Below are 26321 nucleotides of genomic sequence, written 5' to 3'. Positions count from 1 at the left end.
CGGAAGGTGGCGGCCGTCCAGCTCATTACTCGATGCGGCGGACTGCACAGGAACGGACACACCAGCCCTCCCGCTACACCACATTTCTTTGTATTAATTAATGAATTAATAATCAATTAATAATACTAAGTAATTTAAATGAGCAAATAATAATAAATATCAATAAATAAGAAGGCGAGAAGGAGGCGCGGTGCAAATTGGAGTAGGCGCATTACCGATGTTGGAGGTGGTGTTGGGCGGGAAGTCCTTGGCCCAGAGGGTGAGCGGCACCTCCGGCAGCGTCTCCCGCAACATGGTGGCCACAGTGAGGCCCACAATGCCGGCGCCCACCACCACAACCTTGGGGCGCCCCGCAGTGCCGCTCCTCTCCGCCTTCGCTTCCATGTGCTCCCCCACCTGCAAGCGCAAACAAAAACAAATAAATGGTAGGCTCGTTTTCTTCAAGAATGCCAGGCACGCTGCCGGCATTTCCGGCATGTGCCTGTTCGGCGGTTGCACCGGTGATTTTCAGACGAGCAACCAATGAGCGCTGGTCTGCCCTTTAATTAATGTCAACCAGATAAAACACCAGAGCGCAAGCAAAAAAAGAGGACAGCACGCAACAAGAAGAACGCAGCACAACAGCAGCACAACGGGGCCAAACACCAACCCAATCAAATCTAACTGAGCAAAGAGAGGCACCATCGTCATGACAGAGCAGGGGAGCAACAACAGCGCCAAGGGGGGCAAGCTCGCACAACTCTCCATCTTTGAGGCCAAGGCCGACGTCGTACGTCCTATCCCCCCCTCCCCCCTTCCAAGCACCTTTTTTTTTGCTGACGTCTGGCGGGCCTGGTGGTTGGTTGGTTTTGGTGGTGGGGGGGGGGCAGGATGATGGCGGCGGCTCGACCAAGAAGACTGCGGCCCAGAGCGGGGGCGGGGCGGCGCGTTTCGTGGCGGCCGAGGGCGACAAGTGCGAGGTGTGCGCCAAGCGCGTCTACATCGCCGAGAAGCTCGAGGCATGTGCCCTCCTCCTTCAGTAATTAGTACTTTATTTTATTGTACTGCTGTTGTTGGGCTCAGGTGGTGAATGTATTGTTGGGGGATGGGTCCAGGCGGACGGGCGTATATTCCACAAGAGCTGCTTCCGGTGCGCCCACTGCAACGGGGCCCTCAAGCTGGGCACCTACGCCTCGCTCCAGGGCAAGTTCTACTGCAAGCCCCACTTCCGGCAGCTCTTTGCCCTCAAGGGCAACTACGCCGAAGGTACCTACCACCTTCCATTCCTTGCATTCCTTCCATTGTAGCCCTTCCGTATCCGCGGTTACTGGTCACCGCAACAACCAATCAATACCGTCCATGGTAACCCATATATATATATATGTGTGGAAATGTGTTTCTATATCAATATATGTGCATACATATAAACGTATATAGGGTTCGGGGAGAAGAAGCCGCAGGATGTGTGGATGCGGGGCAAGGAGGGCGGCGAGGAGGAACCCGACGCCTCGGCGGCCACGCCGGCGGCAGCTGCCGGTGACGCGGAGGCGGAGCGGCGCCGGCGGGAGGAGGCCCAACAGGAGCGGGAGCGGCAGCAGGCGGAGGCGCGGGAGAGGGAGCGGGTGCTGAAGGCGGCGCGCGAGCGGGAGCGCGAGATGCAGAAGCGGGACGAGGACGCCGCGCGGCAGAGGCGCGAGCGGGAGCGCGTGGAACGCGAGGAGCGGGAGCAGAACGAACGCAAGCGGCGCGAGGCCAGGGAGCGCGAAGCCGCCGCCGCCGCCGCCGCCCAACGCCAGCAGCAGCAGCAGCAGCAGCAGCAGCAGCAGGAGGCCAAGAAGAGCAGCGGCGACGAGGCCACGGCGGCGGCGAAGAGGAATGCGGCGGCAGCGGCGGCAGTGGCCGAGAAGGAGCGCGAGCTCCAGAGGCGGGAGAGGGAGGTGGCGAGCCGCGAGCGGGAGCTCAAAGACAAGGAGCGCGAGCTCGAACGCCGGCAAGCCCAGCAGCAGCAGCAGCAACAGCAGCAACAGCAGAGGAGCCCCGCTACTACGAGTGGCGGCGCCAGCAGGAGGAAGGAGCAGGAGCTGGAGCGCAAGGTGCAGGAGCTGCAGGAGGCGCTGGCGGCCAAGGACCGGCAGCTCCAGGCCGCCAGGTCACCGGCAACGGCGAAGGTCTCGTCGTCGTCGGCACCGGCCGCTGTGCGAAGCGTCGGAGCGGGTGGTGGTCGCTGGGGCTGGTACGCCTTCGCCGTGGCGCCCTACGTCGTGTGCACCCTCTGGCTCGCCTACCTCTGGTCCTAGGGCTCATCGCACCAACCATCAATCAAGCATCATTGCGTGGCCGATGGCCTCCGCCTCCCTCCACCAACCAACAACCAACAGCACAACTCTTTTCTCGACGTGGTGGTGGTGGTGGTGATGTAAATAGTGATAGTTTTTAGTTCAAGATAGCAGCGTCTTGCGTGTTGTTGGTTTCGCAGAAGGCGTCAGTGGTGGTACTTGCGGAGCGGGACGACGTCGGGCGGGAGCTGCTGCAGGTGCTGCTTCGGGTGGGCCGTGAACGCCCACTCCGTCCTGCGCGCCGAACAATAGATCAATCAAACGGTGCACCGACCAAATGACATGAGAGAGGTGCGTGTCGTGTCGTGCGTGTAGCAGATCTGCGGGGGTACCAGGAGCCGTCGTAGATGGGCACGTCGGGGCGGCCAAAGGTGTAGAGGACGAGGGCCAGCGGGCACGCGGTCACGCCTGACCCGCACATGGCCGCCACCGCCACCTCGTCATGCGTCTGCTCCCCGCTCTTGTCGGCGATGGGCACGCCCCGCTGGGCGAACAGCTCGACGAGCTCCTCGCGGCTCTTGAGCAGATGCACGGCCTCCACCTCGCCCCGCTCGTTCGTGCGCTCCACCTGCCGGCCGCAAGCCCGAAGGCCTGCTGTCAGTCGGGGTCTCGGCGTTGTGCGTGCGCGCCCCAGTACCTTGCGGAAGAGTTGGGGGAAGGGAAACGACACAGAACCGGGCACGCTTCCACTGGGCACGCCCCTTCGCGGCTCACCTGAACGCACGCGACACACGACACACGACACACGACACACGACACACAAGACACACAAGACACACACGACACCCGCGTGAAGCGTGCACATCGGAGTTAAAATTCATCGCGTGTGGGCGGGGGGGAGGGGGCGTGTACCGGCCTGGCCGAGGAACCGCTCGCCGGGGCGGGCGTCGAGGAGGATGTGGCGGCGGCCGTCGTCCTGCTTGCCAGCGCTCACGATGTGCTTGAGCACGTCTTCTTGGCCCCACACCAATTCCTGCGCGCAGCACCAGCCAAAGCCGCACGCACGTGTGCGTGAGTGTGTGCGGTGGTGCGCGAGTGAGTGCGGTGGGCGTGTGTCGTGTGTCGTGTGTCGTGTGTGTGGGATGCGTACGGGGTGGTAGGAGGCCGGGTAGGAGGCGGGGGCGGCACCGCTCGGCACGTCGGATGGCACGACGATGCGCCATTGAGCCGGGATCTCCAGTCCAGCGGGCCAGCCCGCGTAGCCGCCCTCCAGCACCGACACCCGACCGTGCCCGAACACCTGCCACCCACGCACAGCACACACACACACACGCACACGCACCCACAGCACACACACACACGCACACACACGCACAGTGAGCAGCGGCTCGAACGCGAGAAAAGGAGAGCGAGGTGCGTTTGAAGAAGAAGAAGTAGGGCAGTAGTGGTACGCGGAAGGTCCACCAGACGCGAGCAGACGCAGTGAGGAGGCCGTTGGAGTGGTCGTACAGGAGCACGTGATCGTCACTGCCCCCCGCCACCGCCGCACGGCCGCCGCATCAGCAGGGAGCTGTGGGAAATGGGGGGAGGGCGGCATGTATATAAAAATAAATAAATATAAAACAAATGTACGTACGGGGTGATGCCGTGGCGGTCCATCCACGCGGCGAACTGGTCGGGCGAGGGCAGCATGTGGGGCGAGGGGCTCTTGTCCTCCGACCGGTCCGCCACGTCGTCCACATCAAAGTACGCCGCTCCTGCACCAATAGTTATGAGTTATTTATTTTTATAATACTAAAATTATTAAAAAACGAGATGTAGAAGGGCACCAGCGAGGACGGGGCGGTGAGGCGACGAGGGCGGGACAAGGAACCACGAGCAGTCGACCACCTTGGAAGCATGCGTGCCCTCGGCAATGCGGGACTTCACCCACTCGCTGGTGACCAACGTCGGCTCCATCTTTTTTGCAGAGTGCGAAAAGAACGCCGACGCAAAATTCATTTTTCTCCTCTTCCTGCTGACAGCACACGCGTGCACAGGGCAGATGTCCATTCGTCCAGAGCCATGTGCTCTTCGGATCACCACAAGAAGGTGAGAAATGAACGTTTTCATAATTTCCATGTGTACACTGCCAGCACCACCACGCCACGGAGAACCTGCGAGCGATCACCGCCTTGCTCCCGAGACCTGCCAAAATGGCGGTGATAGATAGATAGAGGAGGGAGAGAAGAGTGGCCTCCGTCGCTGCTCTGCTTTTGGTTGTCGTTGGGGGGGGGGCACCGACTGCTCGTTGCCCCCCTTTCCACTCGTCTCACTTCCACTTCCACTTTCACACGTCCTTGTCGCTGCCGTCATCGTCCTCGGTGTAGTCGGTGCCATCGCTTCCGTTGCCGCCGTTATCGTCGGTGTCATCGCCCTCGGCGTCAGTATCCTCGAAATCGCTCGCGCCGCCGCCGCCGCCGTTGGCCGAGCTCCGCTTGCGGCCTTTGCGGCCGCCAAAGTCCTCCTCGCCCACCACCGCCTCCTCGTCCTGGTTGCCGGCCCAGTCGTCTGCTTCGTCGTCGCTGCCCAGCGGCACGAACTTGACCTTGGACTCGACGTCTTCGAGCTCCTGGTCCGCGGCGCGATGGGTCCACGATGATCGCTGGTGGCGCCGACCGCCCCGTCGTCGCGTGGGCGACGGCGAGCCCGACGAGGAGGAGCCGCCGGCAAAGAGCGAGGACGGGTTGGCGAGGGACTGGATGGCGACGCAGAGCAGCGAGCACACGATGGTGCCCCACATGTTCCACGTGAACCACGAGTGGCCGAAGATCATCGCCACCAGGAACGGGATCGCCGAAAAGATGAGCGTTTGCGTGTACATCATCCCTGCGCGTGTGTCGTGTGTGGGTTGTGTGTCGTGTGTGTCGTGTGTGTCGTGTTAACGCTAGTTGAGTGGCGGAGTGATGCGAAAAGCAGCGGAGGAGTACCGAAGGGGTTGCGGTCGGCGAGTTCGCAGCCGTAGTCCTGCTTGGGGTCGAACAGCTTGCCCGAGTTCGGGTGGCCCGCCTTCTCCGCCGCTTTGAACCTCTCCGCCAGGCACCCGAACCTGCGCGCGCGGCAACAACGTTAGGGGTTGAGTTGCTATGCGACCTAAATTGTGTCACGAGAAGCCGAGCGAGCGAGCGAGCGCGTACCAGTGGTCGGTGGCGTGTTCGTAGTGGCCGCGCCGCGTCTGGATGACCCACCAGTAGATCATCATGAACAGGAAGATGCACAGGAACGAATACCCGAACACGATCAACCTGCCCTGCCTGCATCATCATCATCATCATCAAGACACAAACATTCAAGAAATATATAAACATCAGTTATTAGTGTCCACCTCATAGGCAAACGAATATAAGAAAATAGGGGTAGTTGGGCGCGCGCAAGTACTTGTGGAAGCCGGCGAAGCCGTGAATGGTCAGCAGCCGAATGATGGCCAGGTTGAGGGTTACGAAACTCACGCACACGATGATCGTGAACTCGACTATTGCAACGCATAACGTGAGACCAAAAAAGGGCAATACGCAAGTGGGAGGAGGTTGATGAGGTATGGGTACCGTAGAAGAGGCCGTTGGCCCACCAGCCCTCCGCCGCGTCCCAGTCGAGAAAGCAGTTCACCGACGTCGGACTCGCGCCAATCTGCATGCATGCGGTCCCACACAGGTTTAGGATAACTGGGAATTTAAGGAATGCAACACACGGGAGGTGAACGGGCTCTTCACGCACCTGGGTGGAGACCCACGCGATGAACAGCCCCACCGTGGGCAAGAACTGGACACACGCATGTACGTGCACGCACGCACGCACGCACGTATGAGCCACAATGCACGCACACGTTTGGGTGTTGTCTTCGTAGGCACTGCCGCTACACACAGAGAGAAAGCGGATGGGGAGGCGAACGAACCCATCCGACAAAGTAGTAGAAGATGCGGAGCTTCTTGCTGTGATACCCGAGCCCCGAAAACGAACCTGTGGTTTGGTTTGGTTTGGGGTTTGTTGTCAGCCACGGCTTCAAGGAGAAGAAGAGAAGGTGCCGGTACCAATGAGGAGGTGGAGGCAGACATTGAACCACCACGTGACCAACGACGCCGTGCCCCAGTACAGCAGTATGCCTGAGAGTACGCTCCGGAATGTCAGTCAGTCATGGCCTTAGCTTCGCTCCCTAGCCTTGCGTTACATTGAATTTATAAAAATAAACAATAATAAATAAACAATAATAAATAATAATAACAATAGTAAAGTTTGGAACGGACCTTGCACGGCGCAGGGGAAGTAGGTGACATCGGCGACGATGAAGTCCTTCTCGCAGGTGACCTCGTCGAAGCCGCCGAGGAACGAGGGCCAGATGAAGCCGAGGGCCATCAGGCCGGACGAGATGTAGATGTAGAGCGGGACGACGTGCGGGAACATGTTGGTCTCGGAGAAGTTGATGAAGAACGGGATGAGCACCACGACGAGCATCACCGCCCCGAAGTAGCCCTCCACGATCTGCGTGATCGACAGGGCCATGTACTCCGGGTCGGAGTAGGTGCCCAGCGGACACTCGCGCTGGCACGGCGTGATGTACTTCGAGTCGTCGAACTCCTCGCTCAGGGCCTGGTAGTGCGGCGGACACTTGACGTGCGGATCCACGTCGTCATCTGTCCATGCATGACACTCCCTTAATTCAGTATGAGGTCTTGTGCGTGTGCGTGTGCGTGTGCGTGAAATGAAGGAAAAGGGTAGAACCTTTGTCGCCGGGAACGAAGCACTTGTAGGCGGTGGTGGTGTTGTCGGGGAGGGTGTAGTGGTAGGGCTGGGACGCGGGCGGGTACACCATCGTCTCCCCGGCCGTGCCCGGCAGCGTGGCGTTGCAATCGGGCAGCTGGTCCTCCATATCGTCGAGCTGGAACTCGCCCCGGCAGTCGGACAGCACCTCCGTGCAGAACGGGTAGCACAGCGGGTGCTCCAGCGTGATCGTCTTCGCCTCTGTCATCATCACGAAGACGACGATCGTTTTTAGCCAGCTAGCAGCAGCAGCAGCAGCAGCGACGACGACAGAAGAAAACAAAAGTAAGTAAGGTGTGGGCAGGTGGGCGGGGCGTACCATCGGCGTAGGAGCACTTCTTGAAGGCCGTGCCGCAGAGGAAGGCCGTCCAGGCATGCTGACAGGTCTGTGACTGGAACATCTTCGCCTGGTCTGTATTGTAGCACCTCGCAAGGCACGTGTAAGTGCGTGCCATTACATTATCATCCGACATACGCGTGTGCGGTGTGTGCGTGTGCGGTGTGTGCGTGTGCGGTCGGGTGAAGCAAGAGGGAAAGAAGGAGAGAACAACGCACCGAGGGCAGGACGTAGGCTCTCGGCCACCTGCTGTTGCGTCACGTTGCCCGTCACGCACACGCGGTGGGTTATGTAGGGGATGCACTCGATCGGCTGCTTGGCAAACGAGACACACTGGTGTACAGGCCGGCATGCAACAGCAATCGTCTGTGAGGCGCATGAACTGGCCAGCGGCTCGCTCGCCCCCCCCCTGATATTTGCCCGCTACTTGCAAGAAAAGAGGGATTTGCTGGTGATAAAGTACCTTGGAGGAGGCCCCCGCCTCAATGGCGGGGAGCTCCAAGGCGAGGCCATGCAGAAGGATGAAGAAGAGGAGCAACGTCGGCCCTCGATGTGTCATCTGTACAGATTTATCTAGTGTTCTCTTCGTGAATATTGATCGATTTACAGCGATCTCCAATCGCGCTCGATGTGATGCCCCTGGAATAAATAAGTCGAGTCTATGAAATGGGCAATGAGGGACGAGGACTCGATCGAGCTCTGGAGGCGTATTCTCGCAGAAGTGGGGTACCTCTTTTCCTCTGCGCGCTTTTTCTTCTTGAGATTTCCCTGTGTTTCCTTTGGCCCTGCTCGCCGATTTTCATGGAAGGAAATCAAGCGCTCGACCAATCGCAGGCTTCTTGTCCCGGTTGCGGCGGAAGTGCCTTGGTCCCCATCCTCCATCCTCGCCCACATCAAACGTTGGGCGTGAATCGTGTGGCGCTGGTGGCGTCGAACACAAGTGGGTGGCCATTGCGGAGGATGCCCACAGAGATGAGCGAGCGGGCGGGGTCGAGCTGTGCGGCTCCGGGGCCGGCGTGCCGGAGCGAGAAGCGGAGGCTCGCCGTGTCGGCATTCACCGCGCCGCCCCCGCGAGACCGCACAGCGGCCTCGGCGGCCACCCGGACTGCGTCGACCGTGCCGAGCCGTGGCACCCGCACCACCACCTCGTGGTACCGGCTCCACGCCTGGCCCCGCAGCACCACCTCCACCTCTTCAATGGCGCACCACCACCAGTAGTAAGGCACTGATCAGCGGATGGCATGATGATGATTGTGTTGACGTTGAGGAGGAGTGGTCACGTGCGGTACCGGTGGTCTTGCGGCGTATGAAGTAGTCTCGCCACCCCTGGTGCTGGTTGTGGCGAGGCTTCAACATGGCCGCGTCCTCTCCGTATTCTCGCGCTACCATGCCCCGCCACAAGCTGTCCCTCTCATTTTAAAAAGATTGAAACTGAGGAGAAGAGGGAAAGGGAGGGGGAGGGGGGAACCTGTCGTCGTCACTCAGCCGCCGCCACCTCTGGCAGACGGTGCGTAGGGAGAGACACGTGCGCCACGGCAAAAAGCCGAAGATGACCGCCACCACCTCTTCCGGCACCTCCCACCCTCCAAACGTCTGCTGTTCCATTTGGCTCTTCTTCTGCAGTGTTCAACTCCGTGTTTGAATTTGTTTTTGTTTTCAAATATAATAATATAAAAATTTGATTATTTTGTGCTCTGCGCGGTCAGATGGTGAGGAGCACAGATGAAGTGCTCGCTACGGGCGGGGTGTAGGTGACGTTGGTGGTCACTGCGAGGAAGCCCTGGCTGGAGTTCAGGGTGACCGCATTCAGGGACACGCCGTCGACGACGGGGATCTTGATGCCCTGCTCGAGGCCATAGTTGGCGAGCGGCTTCATGAGGTAGGTGCACAGGACCGGCGCGATCCAGCTCAGGTCGATCGTGAGGGGTCCAATGTTCGACCACTTTTGGAAGAATGGTGAGTCGAGAACCAACAAACAGAAGAGAAAGAAATGTGGGCTGGGGTTGCATACCAACAGGTGGAGTGAGCAGTTGAGGTTAACCAGATCTCCAGAGATGGTGGTGCCGACCACCTTCGCCTGTAACCCCACGCGCGCGCATTCCAAGCATTCCTAAGGCGCTACGCACTGATGAGAAGGCGTGGTGGCGGCGTACGGTGGCGTTGGCGGTGACGGTGAGCCCAAAGGCAAAGAGCGGGATGAGGTTGTTCGTGTAGGGGACCGCCGACACGGTGAACTGCACCGGCGCCGTGGCGTCGATGCCCAGCGGCTGGAAGGCGATCGATGGCGGGCTGGAGGCTTGCGCCTGCATCACCATCAGCATGTCCGGGTACATCGCCAGCGCCGGAATGATCGCTGCCGATCATTGTGCGCCCACCCCAACAACACCTTATCAGGAACTGGAAATCCAACCAACCAAACCAACCAAAGCTGAGTGCAGCAGCCGTACGTGTCCAGAAGGTCGTGTTCAACCTAATCGGCACCCACGAAGGAATGTCCTGAGCCAACCCCCAATATTAGGTTAAAAAATTCGCTTAAACACGACACATGACATATGACACGAGACGAGACGCACGACAAACAATAAAAGCGGCACGCGCACGACACACGACGATCAAGAAGAGAGTAGACGACGGCACCTTGTCCTGGAGCTCGGCCTGGAGATAGCCGCCCGTGTAGAGGGCGTAGAGCGCGGAGTTGGGCACGTATGAGTCGACAAATACCTGGAGCATCTCGCCGTCGGTGGTGTCCGGGAGGGGATCGGGCAGCAGCGGGCACTCGGGCTTGTCGGGCAGGAGGTAGACCTCGGCGCGCGAGTTGACCGTGAGGTAGCCTTGGCCGAGCGTGGGCGGCGCGACGAACGAGTAGTCCAGCTCCAAGATGCCCAGAATGTCCTGCTGCATCGGGAGCGTGTGCAGCGCCTGATTGACATTCTATACAAGCATATAGGCACAAAAACACCTGGTTAGCCGAGACGCGTGTGTCGTGTCGTTGGTCGTTGGTCGTTGGTCGTGTCGTGTCGTCGTGCGTACGTTGTTGATGATGTTGGCGATGGCCGGACCCACGGCGTTCTGGACGGCATTCTTGATGATACCGCTCAGCACATTCAAGACGAAGTCGATGAGCCAGCTGCAATTGCGGCGGCGGTGTCAGTCACTGAGTCTTGGTGGTCAGGCCTTCCACGGTAGAAGAAGATGGAAGCGAAGAGGCGGCAGGTGCACCTGGGTCCGCCGGACTCCTGGACGGAGAGGGAGCCGATGCTGCAGGACGTGGACAGGTCGGAGACGGTGAGCTGGCGGTCGCTGTTCTCGCCCAGCTGGAGGAGGATGGGGATCGTCGTGCCCGACATTCCGATCGTGAGGCTGCCGCCCCCGTTAATGTGCGGCCAGTTTTCCTGGCGGTAGCCAAAGTTCATGTTGGCCGTCAACGACGCACCGTTGCTGTGCAACCACAACATTCGTACATTGTGTGCTTAGTACATATATACAATAACAGAAGAAAACTGATAGGAGAATAAAACGTACATGGTAACGGCGATGCCAGTGCTGGGTTGGATGGCGATGGTCGACGAACTCGAAATGGAGAGTCCGGAGAGGACGATGGAGGTGAGGCTCCAGTCGATCGTGCCCAGTATGGACGCTGGTGCGGATCCACTCTGGTCGGGCACATCGATGGTCTGAAACTGCTTCTGCACCAGCTGCAGCGTCACTTCCTTCGCGTAGTCGAGGCCTGACCGAAAAGATGTTGATTTTTCAACATATAATAGAAACCTTTAAATATATTATATATTATATCTCTTATTGTCTGATTTTCCATAGCAATACTGATCAGAAATGACGGTGCTTCGTACCGCCTTGTGTGAGCGTGACTTTGAGGCCTGGAAGCGTCTGGTTGCTGGAAAACCGAGCCGAAGAGGACGTGACCAGGAGCAGTGTCGCCACGACCAGGCACAGGGTGGCGCTCCTCATCTTCTTTGTTCGTCGTTTTTCTTGAAGCGATTGTCGCGAAAGAAGCAGCCTTGAAAAGGAAAATTGCCTTTCAAAAATCGTCAAGCTTGATGTATGACCGAACGAACCAACTGGCTGTGACCGTGGGCAATCAACGATGGTGAAGTGTCCATACTATGTACATACTATGTGACGGTCTCATTTCGCGGTCATGAGAGAGGGAAAGTAGTAGCGTCGCTCCCTCTCCTCCGCTTGATCGTCGATCCATGCCATGCCCTCCTGCAGCAGCAGGTCCTGTACGAAGCGAATGCACGTGCGTGTGCGGTGCGTGTGTGTGGCAGTGGTACGTGTGCGTGCGCGAGCGGTGTAAACGAACACGTTCTGCCAGGGATGCACACCACACACCAAGAGGGGCGAGTTCTCGGCGTACCAGAGCCGTGGCTATTCGCTGGGGGTTCCATCCGAGCTTCCGTTGCACCAAAGACGAAGTCACGAAGTTGGTGCCCTGCCATAGAGGAGCGTTGGGAAAAGAATGAAAAGACACAACTATCACATCAGTTCCCTTCTTTTCAGGTTTAACAAAACAGAGGGAGAGCTGGACTGCGTTGCGACTCGTACCTGCGCCAGAGCCAAGACGGCCGTGTGATCGCTGTTGAGCTCACAAGGCACAGATTGCACCTGCGTGCATGTGCGGGTCGAGGAGTGAGTGGACCGATTGCTGAATGGAAATGATAAAATAACAATAATAATGGCAAAACGAAGAAGAGAAGAGCACCATCTTGGTGGAACCGACGGTGAAGATGTCGAATCCCTCGCCCAGCTCTTTCAGCTTCTTGATCGCCCGCTCAATGTCGTCACTGCCGAGTAATCGCGATATATCTCAGTGTGAGTGCAGATTATATACAGCACCGCGTGGGAAGGCCGTACTCAGAGATGCCGCCTTCGCCCTTGCGCTTCTTTTCGAGGTGGCGCTTGAGCTCGCTGAGCTCGATCAGCCCACCGTTCGACCCTCGCGTTCGCAGACACACCTAACCGGCGGCCACGACCCAATTACACACCTAACTCCGCAATCGCAAACAATAGCAGAGAGACGTACCTCGACGATCTGCACGGCGAGATGATAGTAGAAGTCGCCCACGCCCAGCAGCTCTGACCAGAACCCCTTCTTAGCTGTGTGTCGTGCGTGCCGTGCGTGTCGTGCCGTGCGTGTGGCGTATCGAGAAGACGTGGAGTCAGTCCACGGAAAATTACGAAACCACGTTGGCGGTGTGGTGTTGTACAGGCAAGCGGATCGACGCCGATAGACTGGCACATGATCTGAAACTGTCGCCGAAACTCGGGGTTCTTGTTGATGTCCTTCTTGTACTTGAGCGCAAACGCCTGGCAACAATTTTTCCTATACATCAGGCCCCACTCGCCGACACACGGCACCTCGCACCACTCGCACGCGCACGCCCCGGAGGCATCTGGACAAGGGGAGTACCTCGAGGTTGCGCTTGAAGACGTCGAGCTGCTCCTCCATGTGGCTTAGGTCAAGGACAGCAGACCGACAATAAATAAATAAATAAAAAGTAGTAGATTATTAGCAAGAAGGAGGGACGGCAGGATATTTGCTTGACACGAATGGCCTCAAGTTCGGTGCCGGCCTTCTTGAAGTTCTGCTGGTGCTGTGCCTGCTTGGTTAGGCCAGCAATGCCCACCGCCCTCCGTCTGTGCGCCATCTTTGTCTAACAATAGAAATATAAAATGAACAAAGAAAAAGAAAAAGAAAACTGCGCCAATCGAGAGTATCCACAAAACAAGCCCCCAAGCAAGACAAATTTTAAAGGAAATGCTGTTGATTTGTGAAAAAAAAACAATAAAAAGCAAGAGAGAGATGGCAAGTGACTGGCGGCAGTGGAGGTCCAAGGTGCTGCAGGGTTGGGAAGTGGAAGAGATATTAGGCGACGCCATCGTGGAAGGTGGGGCGGGTTCGTCGCTCTTGAGCCTGCCTCCCGAGGTGCTGCTTCCCCTGGTGCTGGGCCGCCTCAGCCCTCGAGAACTACTTCTCAACGTAGCCCTCGTCTCTCGCGCCTTCTGCCTCCTTGCTCATGGTATTATCGCCCCCCCCCCAGACACTACTTTTGTTTTTAGTCATTTATTTCGTATTTATTTCATATTTATTTATATATTATTTGGTATTTCTACATTTCTACATCAAGTGTAAAATATACACCTGCCATTGTTGGCCAGACGACTTCTTGTGGAAGGCGCACTACAGCCAGCGCTACAAGATGTTCGAGTTCCAGCTTGATGCACATCAAGGCAATGAAGACGAAGATCCCACCACCACCACAACGACGACGGCACTGCCGTGTTATGACACGTGGAAGGCTTTCTTTGCCTCGCGTGTAGTGGCCCAGCTTCCGTTTCACGGTGCTCGAGTCCCTCCTGTCTGTTTGGTGTTGGCTCAAGCTGGAGAGACGTTGATGATCTTGCACTAGCTGATTTGTGGTGTGCGTGCGTGTGCGTGTGCGTGCGTGCGTGCGTGTGCGGCCTGCAGGAGTACACTTGGAGATATGCAGCGCGGACATTCATCTTTCCGAAGACCAGCTCACGGTTCACCTGGACGTGGATCACACAGGAGACTTTAACATTGTGGTACATGGCCGCCAACTCCTCCACACTTCGCGCAAACACAAACGCAAACACAAACACAAACGTAAACGCGGTTTTTCGTACGATGCAGGTGGTGCAGGCGAATGGGCCGCTCTTGCCGTTCCCGGGCATACCGGGCGGACAGCGCGTGGGCTACTTCGAGGTCAGCTTCAACAACGCCGGCCCGAGCCGAGTCGCTTCCGTGGGCTTGGCGATCCCGCAATACGCACAGCACCACCTCGGCTGGGTTAAAGGGTGCGTTTGGGAACCAAAGAGGCTGTGCGTGTGCGGCCGTGTCTGTCTGATGGTCGTTGCGGGCAGGTCGTTCGGCTACCACGGAGACGACGGCTTCCGCTTCACCAACGACAACCACCTGCTCTACGCCTGCCAGGGCCGCAAGTACTACGCGGGCTACGGCGACGGCGATGTCGTTGGCTGCGGGTACAACCTGGACAAGAACGAGATCTTCTACACCCAGAACGGCCACTACTTGGGTACCACACTCAAACATTCTTTGGATTCCGCGGAATACTGACAAGCAACACACTTATATTTTCAACACTAAAATGACGACAATGGTGATGATTGATGCACAGGCCCGGCGTTCACGTTCACGCCAGAGGAGGCGGCCGAGTACAGGTCGGCCGATGATGATGATAACGGCGAGCTGGTCTTGCGACCCAGCGTCGGCCTGGCCCGGGCGCACCAGGACGTGACGTTCAACTTTGGCAAGCGGCCGTTCGTTTTCAACATCGACGCCTACATCCTCGACTTCCAGGTCCCGCCCAGCAGCTTACACAGTGATGTGTTGGTGGCGTGCCACGTCAGCTGACTGTCCCCCCCCTCCCAATGTTTGTGGAGAACAGGTGCCTGAAGCGCCTCCATTCGAGGCCACTCGGCGCGAGTACGGCGGTCGCCACCTGTCCATGTTCTCGAGACGCGACGACATAGCCACGAGCGGGCCAGACAGCCCACCCCACGACAACGAGTATTGAGTGTGCTGGTCCTCACCCCCGCCGCCGCTGTCTAAGGCATAACCACGATACCTCTGAAAGGCGCGATACAAGCAAGATCACGTGATTAGAATAAGTAATTTGATCAGCGCACACAGCGCACACGACACGACACACGAGAGCATTCGTACGAATGTCCAGCACTCAACGCTTGTCTACAAAGTCTCCTTGTTTTAAAACAAAACTCTTTGGGAAATGGGCGCCACACCTCTAGAGGGCAAGCCCGGTGCCGGAGCACTGGCAGGGCTGGTAGTGGAGGGAGCTGATGTCGCACTTGCCAAAGGCCGACAGGCCGCCCATGCCCTCGCACTGCTGGCACAGGGCCGACCCGGGCCGCAGGACGCCCTTGCCGCAGCACATGGGACACGTGCACAGCATGTGCACGCTCGACGAGTCACAGCCACCAAACACTCCCCAGCTGCCCTTGCCCTATATTTTGGATGGGGGGATTAGCACGACACGACACGACACGACACGACACGACACGACCAACGACACGACACTCACAGGTACGCGCGTACCTGGCACTTGGGACAGCTCATCTTCTCGGTGATCGTAAGCTGGAGCGGCAGGAGGCGTGAGTGCGATGTCGTGCCAGTGTGTGTTCCCGCGTGTGCGACGGCGCGTGCGCGTGTGTCATATCAGGTGGGTGAGGTGGGGAGGGGGCTACCTGCGCCCGCTGCTGCGAGAGGAAGGAAGGCCCGGCTGAAGCTGCAGACACGGCCGTGGGTTCGTCCGATTCAGGCATGAGGCACCGCTTGTCCAGACAGTGAATCACGTCTGGGCCCATCATCCACCAATCGATCATCATCATCGTCAATCGGGGCAGTACAACACACAACACACACAACAACACAACACACACACGAACGAAAGAGGATTGGGGTGGACACGCACTCGTGGGTTTGCCGTAGTGCCCAACTGCCACCATGCAGCCGGGCAGCAGGGCGTACTCTATATAGTGCGAAGAATGCGCGGCATTGGGTAAGCGTGTGCGATGGGTTACAAAAAAAAAAAAACGCGAACCTTTGTCTTGCTCGGCGGGCGCGATGTTGTAGAGGGCGACGTCGAGGTTGCCGCCCGAGCCCTGATCCTTCCACACCACCTTGTCCGAGAGCGTGGCGATCTGCACCAGGCACTGATGAACGCACCTTACCGCGTCCAACGATGGCTTGTTGCGATCTGTGTGTGTCGTGTGTGTGTGTGTCGTGTGTGTGGTGTGTGTGGTGTGTGTCGTGCGATGAGTGTGCCTTGGACGACTGAAAGGAGCCAACATGTGAGAAAGAGGAGGGAGACGGGGCACCTGGAGAGGCAACCGACCCCAGAGCTATGAATCTGTGGTGGCAGACACGCTTAAGGAACGTGCGCCGTGTGCGCGTGCGTGTGTGCGTTGTGTGTGTGCGTGTGTGCGTGTGTACCCTGGTGGAGGGATCGGCATCCAAATGGAGACCGACTGCTTGCACCTCGTCCCGGCATCGCTCCACATGAGTCGATAGTCCACGGGCTATCCAAAGCATGAATAACTTAGCAGCGTAAAAACGTGCACGACACGACACGCACACGACAACACGACACGACACGACACGACACTCACAGTACAAATAGCGAGAGAAGAAGAAGAAGAACCTTGCGCAAGAAGTGCGGGAACTGGGGGTCCTTCTCGGCGACGGCCAACACGGGCAGCTCACCCTCGAGCTTTGGCTGGTCGGCGTGGTACGGGCGCGCCACGTCCCCCAGCGAATAATAACTACGCCAACATAATTATGTTTGCATTTTTTTAAGTATATTAGAAAATAATAAGTAAATTAAATGATAATTCATATTAAAAAGAATTAATCAAGTAAATGGTACCCTTCGTCGGGTAGGGGACGGTAGAGGGCGCCGTCGCAGATGCCCTTGCCGATGCCCCGGTCCTTCCAGAGCAGCTCGAACCGCCGCACCTCGCGCACCTTCAGCACTTGGGGCTGCACCACGGAGTCACAGCAGTCTCAGTTTAGAACCAACCCACCACCTGACTCAAGTGGAACTCACAAGAAGAAGGAGAACAAGGACGTGCCTTGGCGCTTGCACTGTTGAGCCGCATCTTCCTCTTCCTCTTCTTCGTTCTTGTTTTTTTTTTTGGTTTAATTTAACATTTCTTTCTTCGTTTCCTTTTGCCATTCTCTCTTTTTAAAAGGAAAAAGAAAAAGAAGAATGAGAAATTAGGACTCAGACGCGAACGAGGGTGGAGGGCGCGGGGAGGGCCGCTTCGGCGGCGGCGCTGATGGCCTTCTTGAAGGCCGCCCTGGCCCGTCGGTCCACCTCCTCCTTCCACTCCTTCTCCGCCCGCCGCTCCACTCCCTTCTGCTTACGCCGCTCCGCGCTCGCAGCCCTCTTGCTCACGACATCGACATCGGCGGGCGGCTGATGATTGTTGGTGTGCCGTGGTCGCAGGGTCTCGACGGCGGCGCTGTTCTTGAGAAGCCAGGCGGCCTCGAATTCAGCGAAGAGGTGCGGGTCGCTGTAGAGGGCTGACTCGACGGCCATCTTGCGCGTGTAGTGGGCCACCATGAAGCTGTCCACCACATCGTAGTTCTTCTCCGACAAACGACCCGTCCTGCAGGTGTAGCATGACAACACTGTAAATCGTGTGTTGCCGTGTGTGTGTGTGATCGTGTGCGTGGTGTGTGTGTGTGTGTTGTCGTTGGCTGTGTAAGTGCACTTTTTGATGATCCACGGGTGATCGGAGGGGAAGAGGTTCTTCACGCGGTGGAAACCCAGATCTTTGATCTTGTCCTCGGCCGATCGTTTGCGAATGCCGAAGTAGGTCCTCGCCTTGGGGGGGGGGAGAAGCGACGTTATAACGCTATAACGTTCTAACAGCCAGCTGGCACAGGGATCTGTGGGTGTGCGGGTACCTGGCTGGGGTGCACTTTGAATGGCCGTCGGGTGCCGAACGTCATGTAGCTCGCCTCGTCGTCTTCGTTGGCTTCATCATCATTCTTTTCAACGAACACACACACAATTTGGTTGTGAGCTCAGCGAACAACGATTGAGGTGGAATGGAATGTGTGAGTCGGAGAAGGGGGAACACCTCGGGCGGCAGGTGTTGCAGCGCAAACTCGTCGTCGGCTTCTCCAAACTCCAGCGTGGGTGGCGAGTGCTCTTGGTGGTGGCAAAAGAAGAGGTGCCAGCACTCGTAGGAGACCAGGGAGTTGAGGCAGGCCAGCTTCATGATGTCGCTCGTGCGCCACTGGGCACCGCCGAAGCTCTTGAGGAAGTCCTCGATGCCCACCACCCACGTCGTCGCCTCCTTGTCGTCGCCCTTCTTGGCCGCGTGGATGGCCGCCAGCCGACGACGCAGGAAGGTCACCTTGTCGAACAGGTCGGGGATGGCCTTCGTCTCGATCACGCCACACTCCGCCATCTCTCCTGCCATCACCACGTTACGTTTTGTTTTTTAAAATCAATCTCACTATTAATTTTATTTATTTATTTGTTGGTGTTTTATGTAAAAATGTACAATAAAAACAGGAAAAAAATAAATAAAATGGAAAATTATGTAGCGCACCGGTGGGAGCGTGAAGGACGGTGAAGCCGGTGCTGTTGGTGTTGATGTCGAGCCCCAGCACCCACTCGGCCGATCGCTCTGCGGTGAGCAGGCAGCGCTCCCTCGTCACGACGCCCAGGCCCAGCTCGGCCGAGCGCCAGACCTTATTCTGTGTTGCGTGCTGCTTGCCTTCCGCGAGGTGGCTGCTGTCGTCTGCTTCTTCTCCATCTTGAGGCCGAGCTACGCGCGTAGTGCGTCGAGAGGGTTTCTTGGCCTTCTCCCCTCGTTCCGTTTCATCTGTAGCGGTGGCGTGCGGGGAGGCCGAGACGAAATAGGGGCGAGTAGCGCCTCTTGTCCCTATTTGGCTACTGACAAACGGCGCAGGCAGCCGGGAGGAGAAGCCACTCCATCTATGGCCAGCACTGCTTCTGGCAGCAGCCATTTGATTGAGCTTCATCTAATTCAATGCTAAATTGGAAATCAAAAAGTCATAAAAATAAACCAAAAAGCCCGAAAACAATAATGGCGAGGGTGTACAGATAAGACAGTGGTTGTATTATTTGGCAAACAAGGCCCCATGGAGCAACGCAAAGGTGGGGTGCTGACATTTAGCAGCAGTGGCCGACCTTGCGGAACTCGAAGGTCTCCCACTCCTTGGGGGCGGCGCGGTCGGCGATGACCTTGCCGCTGGGCTCGACGCACAGGTACTTGCCGTGGTGGGTCTTGAACTGCACCTTCTTGTTGCCCAGCTTGTGGACGTGGAAGGTCTCCCACTCCTTGGGGGTGTCGCGGTTGGCCACGACGGTGCCGTTGGTCTCGGCCGAGAGGTACTTGCCGTGGGCCGACTTCAGGTAGACCTTGCCGCCACCGAGCTTGATGACCTCCCAGTGCTCCCAGGCATCGGCCGAGTCGCGGTTGCCCACAATGGTGTGCGAGGGCTCGCTGCAGATGTACTTGCCGTGGTGAGTCTTGATGGTGAACTTCTTGGGCATGTTGAGGAGGTGGTGCTGGTGGTTTTAGTTGGAGACAACATCTCTGTACGCTGGGTTGGCTTTTGTAGCTGGCCCGTTGCCCGACAAGCTGTGAGAAGGGGGTCCAATCGAAATCAAAGTTGGGCACACACCAATGGCGACATAAACGGAGGGAGAAACAGCCTCAGCCGTTTCACTTCGTTTTCGGGCCGCCAGCCACTCACCACGCACCAGCTCAACCTCTCGGTGTTTATCTTTTCTTTTTTAATTTCCCGAGCACTAATGTGTTTTTTTATGCAATTTCATTTTCAGCAACACTGGTCGCGGGCTGCGCAGATGAAGAAGATCGCCCACTTTGGCACGCTTGTGTCCTTCCTCTTGCTCGTGGTGCTCGCGTTGTCGGCGCCAGTGCGAGGGCAGTCGGCGGGTCTGAAGGTTATCAACGCTCTGCCGCCTCCCATCTTGGACTTCAGCTCTTCCTTCATAGATGCGCTGGTCGACGGCAACCTCTTCTTCTCGAAGGTGGAGTACCTCTTCGGCTCCTCCAACGGCACTCATGGACCCTATCGCCCACTCGATGCACCCGGCACCTACAACGTCTCATTTCGCTACACCAATCATCCAGAGCGAGGAATCATCGCCTCTACTCAGCTGCAGATCACCCAGCCCGGCACCTACCACACCGTCGTCATCTTCGGACGTAATACAGTCGACTTCCCCCTACAGACAGCCCATCTCGTTGACCAATCTGTCGGCAAGCGTGCAATCTCTCGACCAAGCGAAGAAGGAGTGACTTCGAGACATCGCAAGGGGTTCGAGACATCTATCATGGAGGAGGACGAGGAGGAGACAAACAGGAAGGTGGGCAGTGGGAAGGGTTTGACGTCGATACGCTACTTCAATGCGGGCATCTCGTTGGGGCCTACTACGGTCAAGATGAATGGAAAGGACCTGTTCGCGTCGACACCCTACGGCCAGGCCTGGAATGGTGGTCAGTACGTCGAGTTCGATACAGGAGCTAAGGGTGGCTACTTCATGTTCGAGGTGGTAGATGCACGATATGAAGAGATTCAGATCACCTTTGACAAGCTCTTCCTTTCCAACGGCTGCGCATTCACCATCTTCTCGACAGGCGTGTTGGGGAACTACTACAGCCCCTACATCGTCGTCCACACCAAGGACCTGTGCTAAACGTTCTTCCTTCTCTTTGCTGTACAAGATTGTAAAATAATGCAAACAATAACTTTTCAATCATCGAGATTTTCAATTTTACTTGAACTTCGCGTTGTCGCGTTTTCTCTACACCGCGTGTCCACGGTGGTGCGAAGATGGTTATCTCGAGGCCCTTACTTGGGCTATGGTACAGCAAATATGGTCAGACTGTGGCGATCGCCGCGGGCTCGTTACCGCTTCCGTCCTTCACTTCAAATCTTCCTCCACATCGTTCGTCCTCGGCTATGTACATCTCTTCAACAATCTTTGTCTCTCGGTCGTCCCTCTCGCCGGTCTTGCCGCCTTGCTTGCTTCAGTAGGTGTCGAAGAACGACAGCATCCAGTTCACGATTCGGTCGTACTCGCCGCTCCTGATCTTCGTCACGTTCGGCTTCGCCGCGGCCGCGGCCCCCTTCTTCTTGTCCGCAGCGCCGCTCGACACGAAGCTCACCACGCCCAGCTCGCCCGGCACCTCCACCTCGACCAGTCGTCCGTACTTCATCTTCTATCTCGTGTTTGGCTGTGTGTTGTTGTGTGTTGTGGGCCGAGGTTGTTGAGGAAAGGAGTTGTAGTTACTTGCTCGGTCCGTGCGTTGCGTTCTGTTGTGTTCCCCGTTTCGTTGTGTGCCGTCGAAAATGGAGGCGAGGGCACGAGCTTTTGGCCGTATTTCGCCCGCCTTGGCTACGAACCGGCACGCGTTCGAACCCATTGGGCGGATTTCCAGCGAAGCGCAGAATAAATGATGAGAAATACTCCATTTCCCCAAAACTGGAATGAAGAAACGCTGAGAAAAGAAGAGAGGAAATCGAACTGTACAAACGGACCAATGGCGCTAGCACCTCGTCGGCGCCTTTCCATTAGACCGCGTTTACCACTTCCACGAAGTAGCTCGTGGTCACCACACCGCAGAATGCCGCGTTCGAAGAACTCCACGGCCGCAAAGTTCGTTGCACACAGGTGGTCGGTACAAGTTCAAAAATTGAAATTATTTGCTAATTGTCAAGAGGCAGCTTGACCACTTCAAGCTTACTTGTAGAGGGCAAAGTGGTCCTTGACGCGGGTGTCGACGTCGCTGATGAACTCCATCTCGAGGCGCGAGCGCGTGACGGCGAGACGTGTGTAGCCGTGCTCCTGGTCGTTCACCACACGCGCCCACGTGGGCTTCTCCAGCTCCAGGTTCGTCGTGAGACTGAAGCCCGCCATGCCTGCGTGTGCGGTGGTGCGTGTGCGTGTGCGTGTGCGGTTGTGCGAGTGTGCGTGCGTTGAGCAAACGATCTTTCTGATCCACCCGTGCACCAACGAACTTACCAATGACGACGTGGGTGGGCGCACGGCCGGACGGAATGCAGGTGCCCTTGTAGACAGGGCAGCTCCTCTGGTACTGCTCACAGAATTGTAAACAATGGTAAATAAATAAATATATAATTGTGACGCAGAGAAGCCACACGAAAGGAGCGATGATGGAGGGCGCATACGGAGTGGTGGTGGCCCCAGAGGGCGAGGTCGACCTGGTACTTGAACAGCAGGTCCTCGACATTGGCCCGGAGCTCGCGCGCAACGGGCTGATCGGCAGCGTCGCCGATGTCACTGTGTTGGATCCATCATCATCACCATCGCCACCACCACAAACAAATCCGTTGAGCCACCGACATCGCCGTCTGTAGGAAAAGTCAGACCAGGCCGTACCCCTGCGAGTCGATGTACATGGGCCGGTGGCCAGAAAAGACCACCCAGGGCGTCTTGACGCGGTCGACCTTCTTCAGATCCTCCTCGAGCCACTTCCACTGCACACTGCCTGCGTGTGCGCGCGCGCAGGCAATGCGCAGTGTTTTCAGTTATATGCACACATGTTGTAAATGTAAACGTAGAGGTACACGCAAAGGCAAACGCAAACGCAAAGGGTTGAGCGTGGGCGTACCGATGCTAAAGTCGTGTTCGGTGGACATGAAGGTGAAGTGGATGAAGCCGTAGTCGAAGCTGTACCACGGCTGATCCCTCGCCGGCGTGGGCATCGGGTAACGAGCCTCATACGCAACACCGCACTCACCTGGCCATCCGACATGCACACGACACGACACACGCAATCAATTCCGATTCTTTTGACAACATTCCAAAAACAAATAAAATAAATAAAATATAAAAACAAAAAGCAAAATAATAAATAAATAAATCATAAAAAACAGGTACCGCCAGAGTCGCTTCCGTTGTAGCGGGAGCCGGAGTTGGGGAAGTCGCGCTCGTGGTTGCCGATGCAGGTCATGTAGGGCAGCCGCGTGGAGATGGCCGACACCTGGTCGTGGAACTCGTCCCACTGCGCGCCGTAGCCCACCGCGTACGCAATGTCGCCTGTGTTGGATGACATAATGTTGGCGTGTGTGCGGTGGTGCGTGCGCGTGTGCGATGGGCCGCGGACTCGACTGCACAGGTGGAGCGTACCAATGTGGAGAAGAAGGTCCATGGGGCGAGCATCCAGATCCTTAGCGATGAGGGTCGTCGTGTTGATGGACGCCAGTTCGCTGTCCCAGTGCTCCGTCGAGTTGTCCTACACATTGTACCACGTTGATGTTACTTTTGTGATATTACACACACACAAACAATATACAAACATATGTTGCTTATTTACATATTTGTATTCTCAATCAAGGGGGCGGTGGGTTGTGTTGTGTACCTGAGTGGTCTTGCCCATGTCACCAAAGGCGAAGAGATGGATCACGCGGTCCGATTGGCCAGGGTGGGGCTCGGACACAAACGAGGCCTCGGCGCTGAAACCGAACGTCGGGTCACCGTAGACGTAGTAGTACCTCGTGTCTGCATCATGAACTACGTGAGCGCGCATGTGCTGTGTGTGCGGTGCGTGTGTGCGGTGTGCGCGTGTGCGCGTGCCGCGCCAATGAAGGAATGTGGGTACCAGGGCGGAGGTTGGAGAGGACCGCGCTGTGGAGGAGGCCGGGGTCGCGCCAGCCCTCCGCGTTGGCAGGGGCGCCGCACATGTGCTCCTTCCTGTAGGTCGACGTGGCGGCGCCCACGCTCTGATCGTAGTTACCTACGACCGCGTGACACGTCAGCATTTAATTTAAAATTAAAAAATTAATAAAATCATACATTATTTTCGAAGTGAGGAACGCACATACCAGGCGAGGTGCCGAACTTGACCTGCGGGCGGACGGCGTCGCGGGTGGTCCACATGACGCGCATCTCGTTCTGGCGGCCGGTCAGCATCAAGCGGCCCTGCATCGGCTCGTTGTAGTTGACGAATGTAACTGCACATGCACAACCGCACACACGCACACACCGCACACACATGCACACACGCACACCAAGGCACACATGTGAGAATACGGCTCGAATGCCAGCGACGAGGTCGTTGGGTTGGGGTTGGGCGCACCGGCGTTGGAGGTGGCGACGAGGGTCGGACGGGTGATGCCGTGCCTGAAGAAGTGGAACGCGTAGTCGGCCCGCATGTTGGTCAGGCGGAATCGAACGCTGCCGGCTCCCGTCGACAGATAATTCGTCGACTACCCGTGCGTGCCATGGTGTTGTTAGCAACACACATGACACACGACACGACACGACCAACGACACGACACGACCAACGACACGCGTACCTCATCAGCAAACTTGTACTTGATGGGTACAGAGGTGGTCACGCTGGCGTTGGCCGGCGAGTAAACGCCGATCCAGTCTCCCGCGCTCGGCGAGTCCACCCCGCGCCACGACACCTTAGGATCGCGGCACGCGATCGAGGCGGAGTTAAAATGTGTGGCACGCGCGCCGCGACGGAAGTGGGAGCAGGTATTGGGGGACATACCACGACCCACTCGCCAGACCTCTGGAGCGTTGCCGGCGTGGCTCCGATGCTGATGGCCTCCACCTTGTGGGCCTTGATCTGCAAAACGTTTTGATTTGGATATATTGTAATTAACAAATAATTGGTAAAGGCCCAAGTAAAGGAGGAAAGGGGGGGAGTGCCTGGTGGACTTGGAGTTTGGATTTGGGCGCCGCGGCATGGCTGCCGTGGGCACTCGCCTGGTGGGCCAGCAGGAGTAGGGTCACCGCCAACCCAACTACAAGGAAGACTCCACTAATCGACCGTGCCATCTCTTCCTCTTGCTGTTGGCGACAAAACAACTCCACAATTTGCGCCCTGCTGCGATTGGGCGTAAAAATGTTGCCGCGGTGGCGCGCCATCTTAATCTCTTATCCCGAATCGGCACAGCCTCTGCTTTATTATTTTATTGGTGAAGGAATAAAATGAATAATAAACCCAAACCCGACCTGGTGGCCAAGCAGTGAGTATGTACATGCCTGCGGGTGTGTATTACTTTTAGGTGTGTCGTGTTGTGATGTGTTTTTTTGTGCGGGCTTGCTCAGTCGAGGAAGGTGGCGGCCACTTCCTCTGATTTTGATTCGAACAGGGTGAACTCGCCCACCATCTTACACTCTCCACCCGCATGCAGATCCAACTGGGGTCCAACGTCGTGTGACATATTGCAGCACGCAACACGCAATGGTGAGCAACCACATCATCATCATCATCATCACCGCGGCGGGGTGGAGGACGTGTCTGTCTGCAGTACCTTGTACTGATAAAAGTAGCCCTCAGCCGTGACAACGTAGATGAGATCGTTCCCCTTGGCGATGCCGCACAGGCTCGGGCACGGCGAGGGCAGCTTCACCTACATCGTCGATGTCACAAAGCACGAGTACGAGTTTAGGACCTCATCACAACACACACACACACACACGCCTGTGGTGGTACCTGGGCGAACGCTCGCACGGGCTGCCAGATGTCAGACACCACCTCGGGAAGATACGATGAAAAGCCCATAAACGACGCCGTCATGCTGCTGCCGCTCGTCGACCTGCACAGCGGCACCGTTAGGAACTCTCTCTCTCTCTCTCTGTGTGTGTGTGTGTGTGTTCGCAAGCGCCTTGTTCGCAATGTGTGTGTGTGTGTGTGTGTGTTCGTGTGTGTGTGTGTGTGTGTGCTTGTGCGTGTGCGGCACGCGGATGACGTGTACGAGGCAGAGGTAGAGGGACACGGGGGGGGGCACGTACGCGGCGGCCTTGTCGACTTGGAAGACGTGCACGGTGCCGGACTCGGAGGAGGCGGCGAGGAGGGAAGAGTCGCGCGAGAAGGCGATGCTAAAGATTCGAGCCGGGTAGCTGCCCCGTCGGAACTCGTACAGCTTCTTCGCCTCCGGGATCGAAAACACGCGGATCACCGTGCCCTGCGCGCCATAGCCGCCATACCCTGCGTCATGCGCATGGCACGACACCGCCGCACAACGCACGAGACGGAATGGCACGCACGCAACACGACCAACGACACGACAACGCAACACGAGACGACACGACACAGAAGCGCGCGCGCGGCTGTACCTTGGTGGAGGAGGTGGCCAAGAGGGTGCCGTCGTCGTTGAAGGCGAGCGTGGAGATGGAGCCCTTATGGGCCTTCTCGATCACGTTCACCGTAGAGAGATTCAATGCATCGAATATCAAAACGTCTCCTGTGGGAATGGCCGTATGAGTGTGTGCGTTGGTCTGTGTATGTGTTGGTGTGTTGGTGTGTTGGTGTGTTGGTGTGTTGGTGTGTGTGGTGTGTGTGGTGTGTGTGGTGTGTGTGAT

At 57.2% G+C, this 26321-nt stretch overlaps 15 protein-coding genes across 15 annotated transcripts; 3 read left to right on the top strand and 12 right to left on the bottom strand.

Moving 5' to 3' along the window:
• Positions 1-25: 25 nt before the first annotated feature.
• Positions 26-384, bottom strand: ACA1_234130 (uncharacterized protein; the record flags this gene model as incomplete). The annotated part of the gene is made up of 2 exons (XM_004340991.1): positions 26-42; positions 216-384. 2 exons carry the CDS (start codon positions 382-384, stop codon positions 26-28), a joined length of 186 nt encoding a protein of 61 aa, XP_004341039.1.
• A 304-nt stretch (positions 385-688) lies between these two features.
• On the top strand, positions 689-2276 carry ACA1_234120 (LIM domain containing protein; the record flags this gene model as incomplete). The annotated part of the gene is made up of 4 exons (XM_004340990.1): positions 689-769; positions 870-1002; positions 1063-1245; positions 1417-2276. 4 exons carry the CDS (start codon positions 689-691, stop codon positions 2274-2276), a joined length of 1257 nt encoding a protein of 418 aa, XP_004341038.1.
• A 185-nt stretch (positions 2277-2461) lies between these two features.
• Positions 2462-4214, bottom strand: ACA1_234110 (rhodaneselike domain containing protein; the record flags this gene model as incomplete). Its single annotated transcript, XM_004340989.1, has 8 exons — positions 2462-2549; positions 2648-2883; positions 2953-3029; positions 3168-3288; positions 3406-3555; positions 3707-3782; positions 3892-4012; positions 4085-4214. The coding sequence occupies 8 exons, from the start codon at positions 4212-4214 to the stop codon at positions 2462-2464; spliced, it is 999 nt and encodes a 332-aa protein (XP_004341037.1).
• A 370-nt stretch (positions 4215-4584) lies between these two features.
• Positions 4585-7945, bottom strand: ACA1_234100 (uncharacterized protein; the record flags this gene model as incomplete). The annotated part of the gene is made up of 13 exons (XM_004340988.1): positions 4585-5123; positions 5225-5343; positions 5432-5548; positions 5673-5766; positions 5840-5921; positions 6009-6053; positions 6187-6251; positions 6323-6394; positions 6536-6922; positions 7011-7250; positions 7369-7461; positions 7605-7698; positions 7850-7945. The coding sequence occupies 13 exons, from the start codon at positions 7943-7945 to the stop codon at positions 4585-4587; spliced, it is 2043 nt and encodes a 680-aa protein (XP_004341036.1).
• Positions 7946-8279: 334 nt separating this feature from the next.
• ACA1_234090 (Fbox domain containing protein) lies at positions 8280-8991 on the bottom strand (the record flags this gene model as incomplete). Its single annotated transcript, XM_004340987.1, has 3 exons — positions 8280-8578; positions 8676-8788; positions 8855-8991. The coding sequence occupies 3 exons, from the start codon at positions 8989-8991 to the stop codon at positions 8280-8282; spliced, it is 549 nt and encodes a 182-aa protein (XP_004341035.1).
• A 97-nt stretch (positions 8992-9088) lies between these two features.
• ACA1_234080 (LBP / BPI / CETP family, Nterminal domain containing protein) lies at positions 9089-11352 on the bottom strand (the record flags this gene model as incomplete). The annotated part of the gene is made up of 10 exons (XM_004340986.1): positions 9089-9328; positions 9398-9463; positions 9540-9739; positions 9834-9882; positions 10024-10107; positions 10189-10317; positions 10417-10513; positions 10606-10824; positions 10909-11113; positions 11235-11352. The coding sequence occupies 10 exons, from the start codon at positions 11350-11352 to the stop codon at positions 9089-9091; spliced, it is 1407 nt and encodes a 468-aa protein (XP_004341034.1).
• A 177-nt stretch (positions 11353-11529) lies between these two features.
• Positions 11530-12853, bottom strand: ACA1_234070 (ELL complex EAP30 subunit; the record flags this gene model as incomplete). The annotated part of the gene is made up of 8 exons (XM_004340985.1): positions 11530-11625; positions 11762-11836; positions 11950-12009; positions 12107-12188; positions 12259-12359; positions 12428-12501; positions 12612-12711; positions 12815-12853. The coding sequence occupies 8 exons, from the start codon at positions 12851-12853 to the stop codon at positions 11530-11532; spliced, it is 627 nt and encodes a 208-aa protein (XP_004341033.1).
• Positions 12854-13207: 354 nt separating this feature from the next.
• ACA1_234060 (SPRY domain containing protein) lies at positions 13208-14963 on the top strand (the record flags this gene model as incomplete). Its single annotated transcript, XM_004340984.1, has 7 exons — positions 13208-13424; positions 13564-13746; positions 13874-13971; positions 14069-14223; positions 14290-14462; positions 14565-14746; positions 14835-14963. The coding sequence occupies 7 exons, from the start codon at positions 13208-13210 to the stop codon at positions 14961-14963; spliced, it is 1137 nt and encodes a 378-aa protein (XP_004341032.1).
• Positions 14964-15191: 228 nt separating this feature from the next.
• ACA1_234050 (uncharacterized protein) lies at positions 15192-17064 on the bottom strand (the record flags this gene model as incomplete). The annotated part of the gene is made up of 9 exons (XM_004340983.1): positions 15192-15410; positions 15503-15541; positions 15652-15761; positions 15879-15935; positions 16008-16107; positions 16400-16504; positions 16608-16728; positions 16833-16938; positions 17034-17064. The coding sequence occupies 9 exons, from the start codon at positions 17062-17064 to the stop codon at positions 15192-15194; spliced, it is 888 nt and encodes a 295-aa protein (XP_004341031.1).
• A 125-nt stretch (positions 17065-17189) lies between these two features.
• On the bottom strand, positions 17190-18387 carry ACA1_234040 (uncharacterized protein; the record flags this gene model as incomplete). The annotated part of the gene is made up of 4 exons (XM_004340982.1): positions 17190-17577; positions 17683-17795; positions 17879-17962; positions 18055-18387. The coding sequence occupies 4 exons, from the start codon at positions 18385-18387 to the stop codon at positions 17190-17192; spliced, it is 918 nt and encodes a 305-aa protein (XP_004341030.1).
• A 731-nt stretch (positions 18388-19118) lies between these two features.
• Positions 19119-19502, bottom strand: ACA1_234030 (fascin subfamily protein; the record flags this gene model as incomplete). The annotated part of the gene is made up of 1 exon (XM_004340981.1): positions 19119-19502. One exon carries the CDS (start codon positions 19500-19502, stop codon positions 19119-19121), a length of 384 nt encoding a protein of 127 aa, XP_004341029.1.
• Positions 19503-19817: 315 nt separating this feature from the next.
• On the top strand, positions 19818-20672 carry ACA1_234020 (uncharacterized protein; the record flags this gene model as incomplete). The annotated part of the gene is made up of 1 exon (XM_004340980.1): positions 19818-20672. One exon carries the CDS (start codon positions 19818-19820, stop codon positions 20670-20672), a length of 855 nt encoding a protein of 284 aa, XP_004341028.1.
• A 334-nt stretch (positions 20673-21006) lies between these two features.
• ACA1_234010 (uncharacterized protein) lies at positions 21007-21195 on the bottom strand (the record flags this gene model as incomplete). The annotated part of the gene is made up of 1 exon (XM_004340979.1): positions 21007-21195. The coding sequence occupies one exon, from the start codon at positions 21193-21195 to the stop codon at positions 21007-21009; it is 189 nt and encodes a 62-aa protein (XP_004341027.1).
• Positions 21196-21719: 524 nt separating this feature from the next.
• Positions 21720-24791, bottom strand: ACA1_234000 (diphosphonucleotide phosphatase 1, putative; the record flags this gene model as incomplete). Its single annotated transcript, XM_004340978.1, has 14 exons — positions 21720-21898; positions 22002-22074; positions 22169-22280; positions 22380-22488; positions 22612-22740; positions 22881-23039; positions 23130-23235; positions 23362-23501; positions 23602-23736; positions 23825-23953; positions 24079-24208; positions 24299-24412; positions 24502-24579; positions 24672-24791. 14 exons carry the CDS (start codon positions 24789-24791, stop codon positions 21720-21722), a joined length of 1713 nt encoding a protein of 570 aa, XP_004341026.1.
• Positions 24792-25060: 269 nt separating this feature from the next.
• Positions 25061-26228, bottom strand: ACA1_233990 (Autophagyrelated protein 18, putative; the record flags this gene model as incomplete). Its single annotated transcript, XM_004340977.1, has 5 exons — positions 25061-25156; positions 25271-25369; positions 25453-25555; positions 25752-25891; positions 26076-26228. Coding segments are annotated over 5 exons (591 nt in total), but the record flags the coding sequence as incomplete, so codon positions are not given.
• Positions 26229-26321: the final 93 nt, after the last annotated feature.

Source organism: Acanthamoeba castellanii (assembly GCF_000313135.1).
Source record: "Acanthamoeba castellanii str. Neff unplaced genomic scaffold scf7180000084762, whole genome shotgun sequence".
NCBI classification, from domain to species: domain Eukaryota; phylum Discosea; order Longamoebia; family Acanthamoebidae; genus Acanthamoeba; species Acanthamoeba castellanii.
This window is presented reverse-complemented; position numbering and strand designations above follow the sequence as displayed.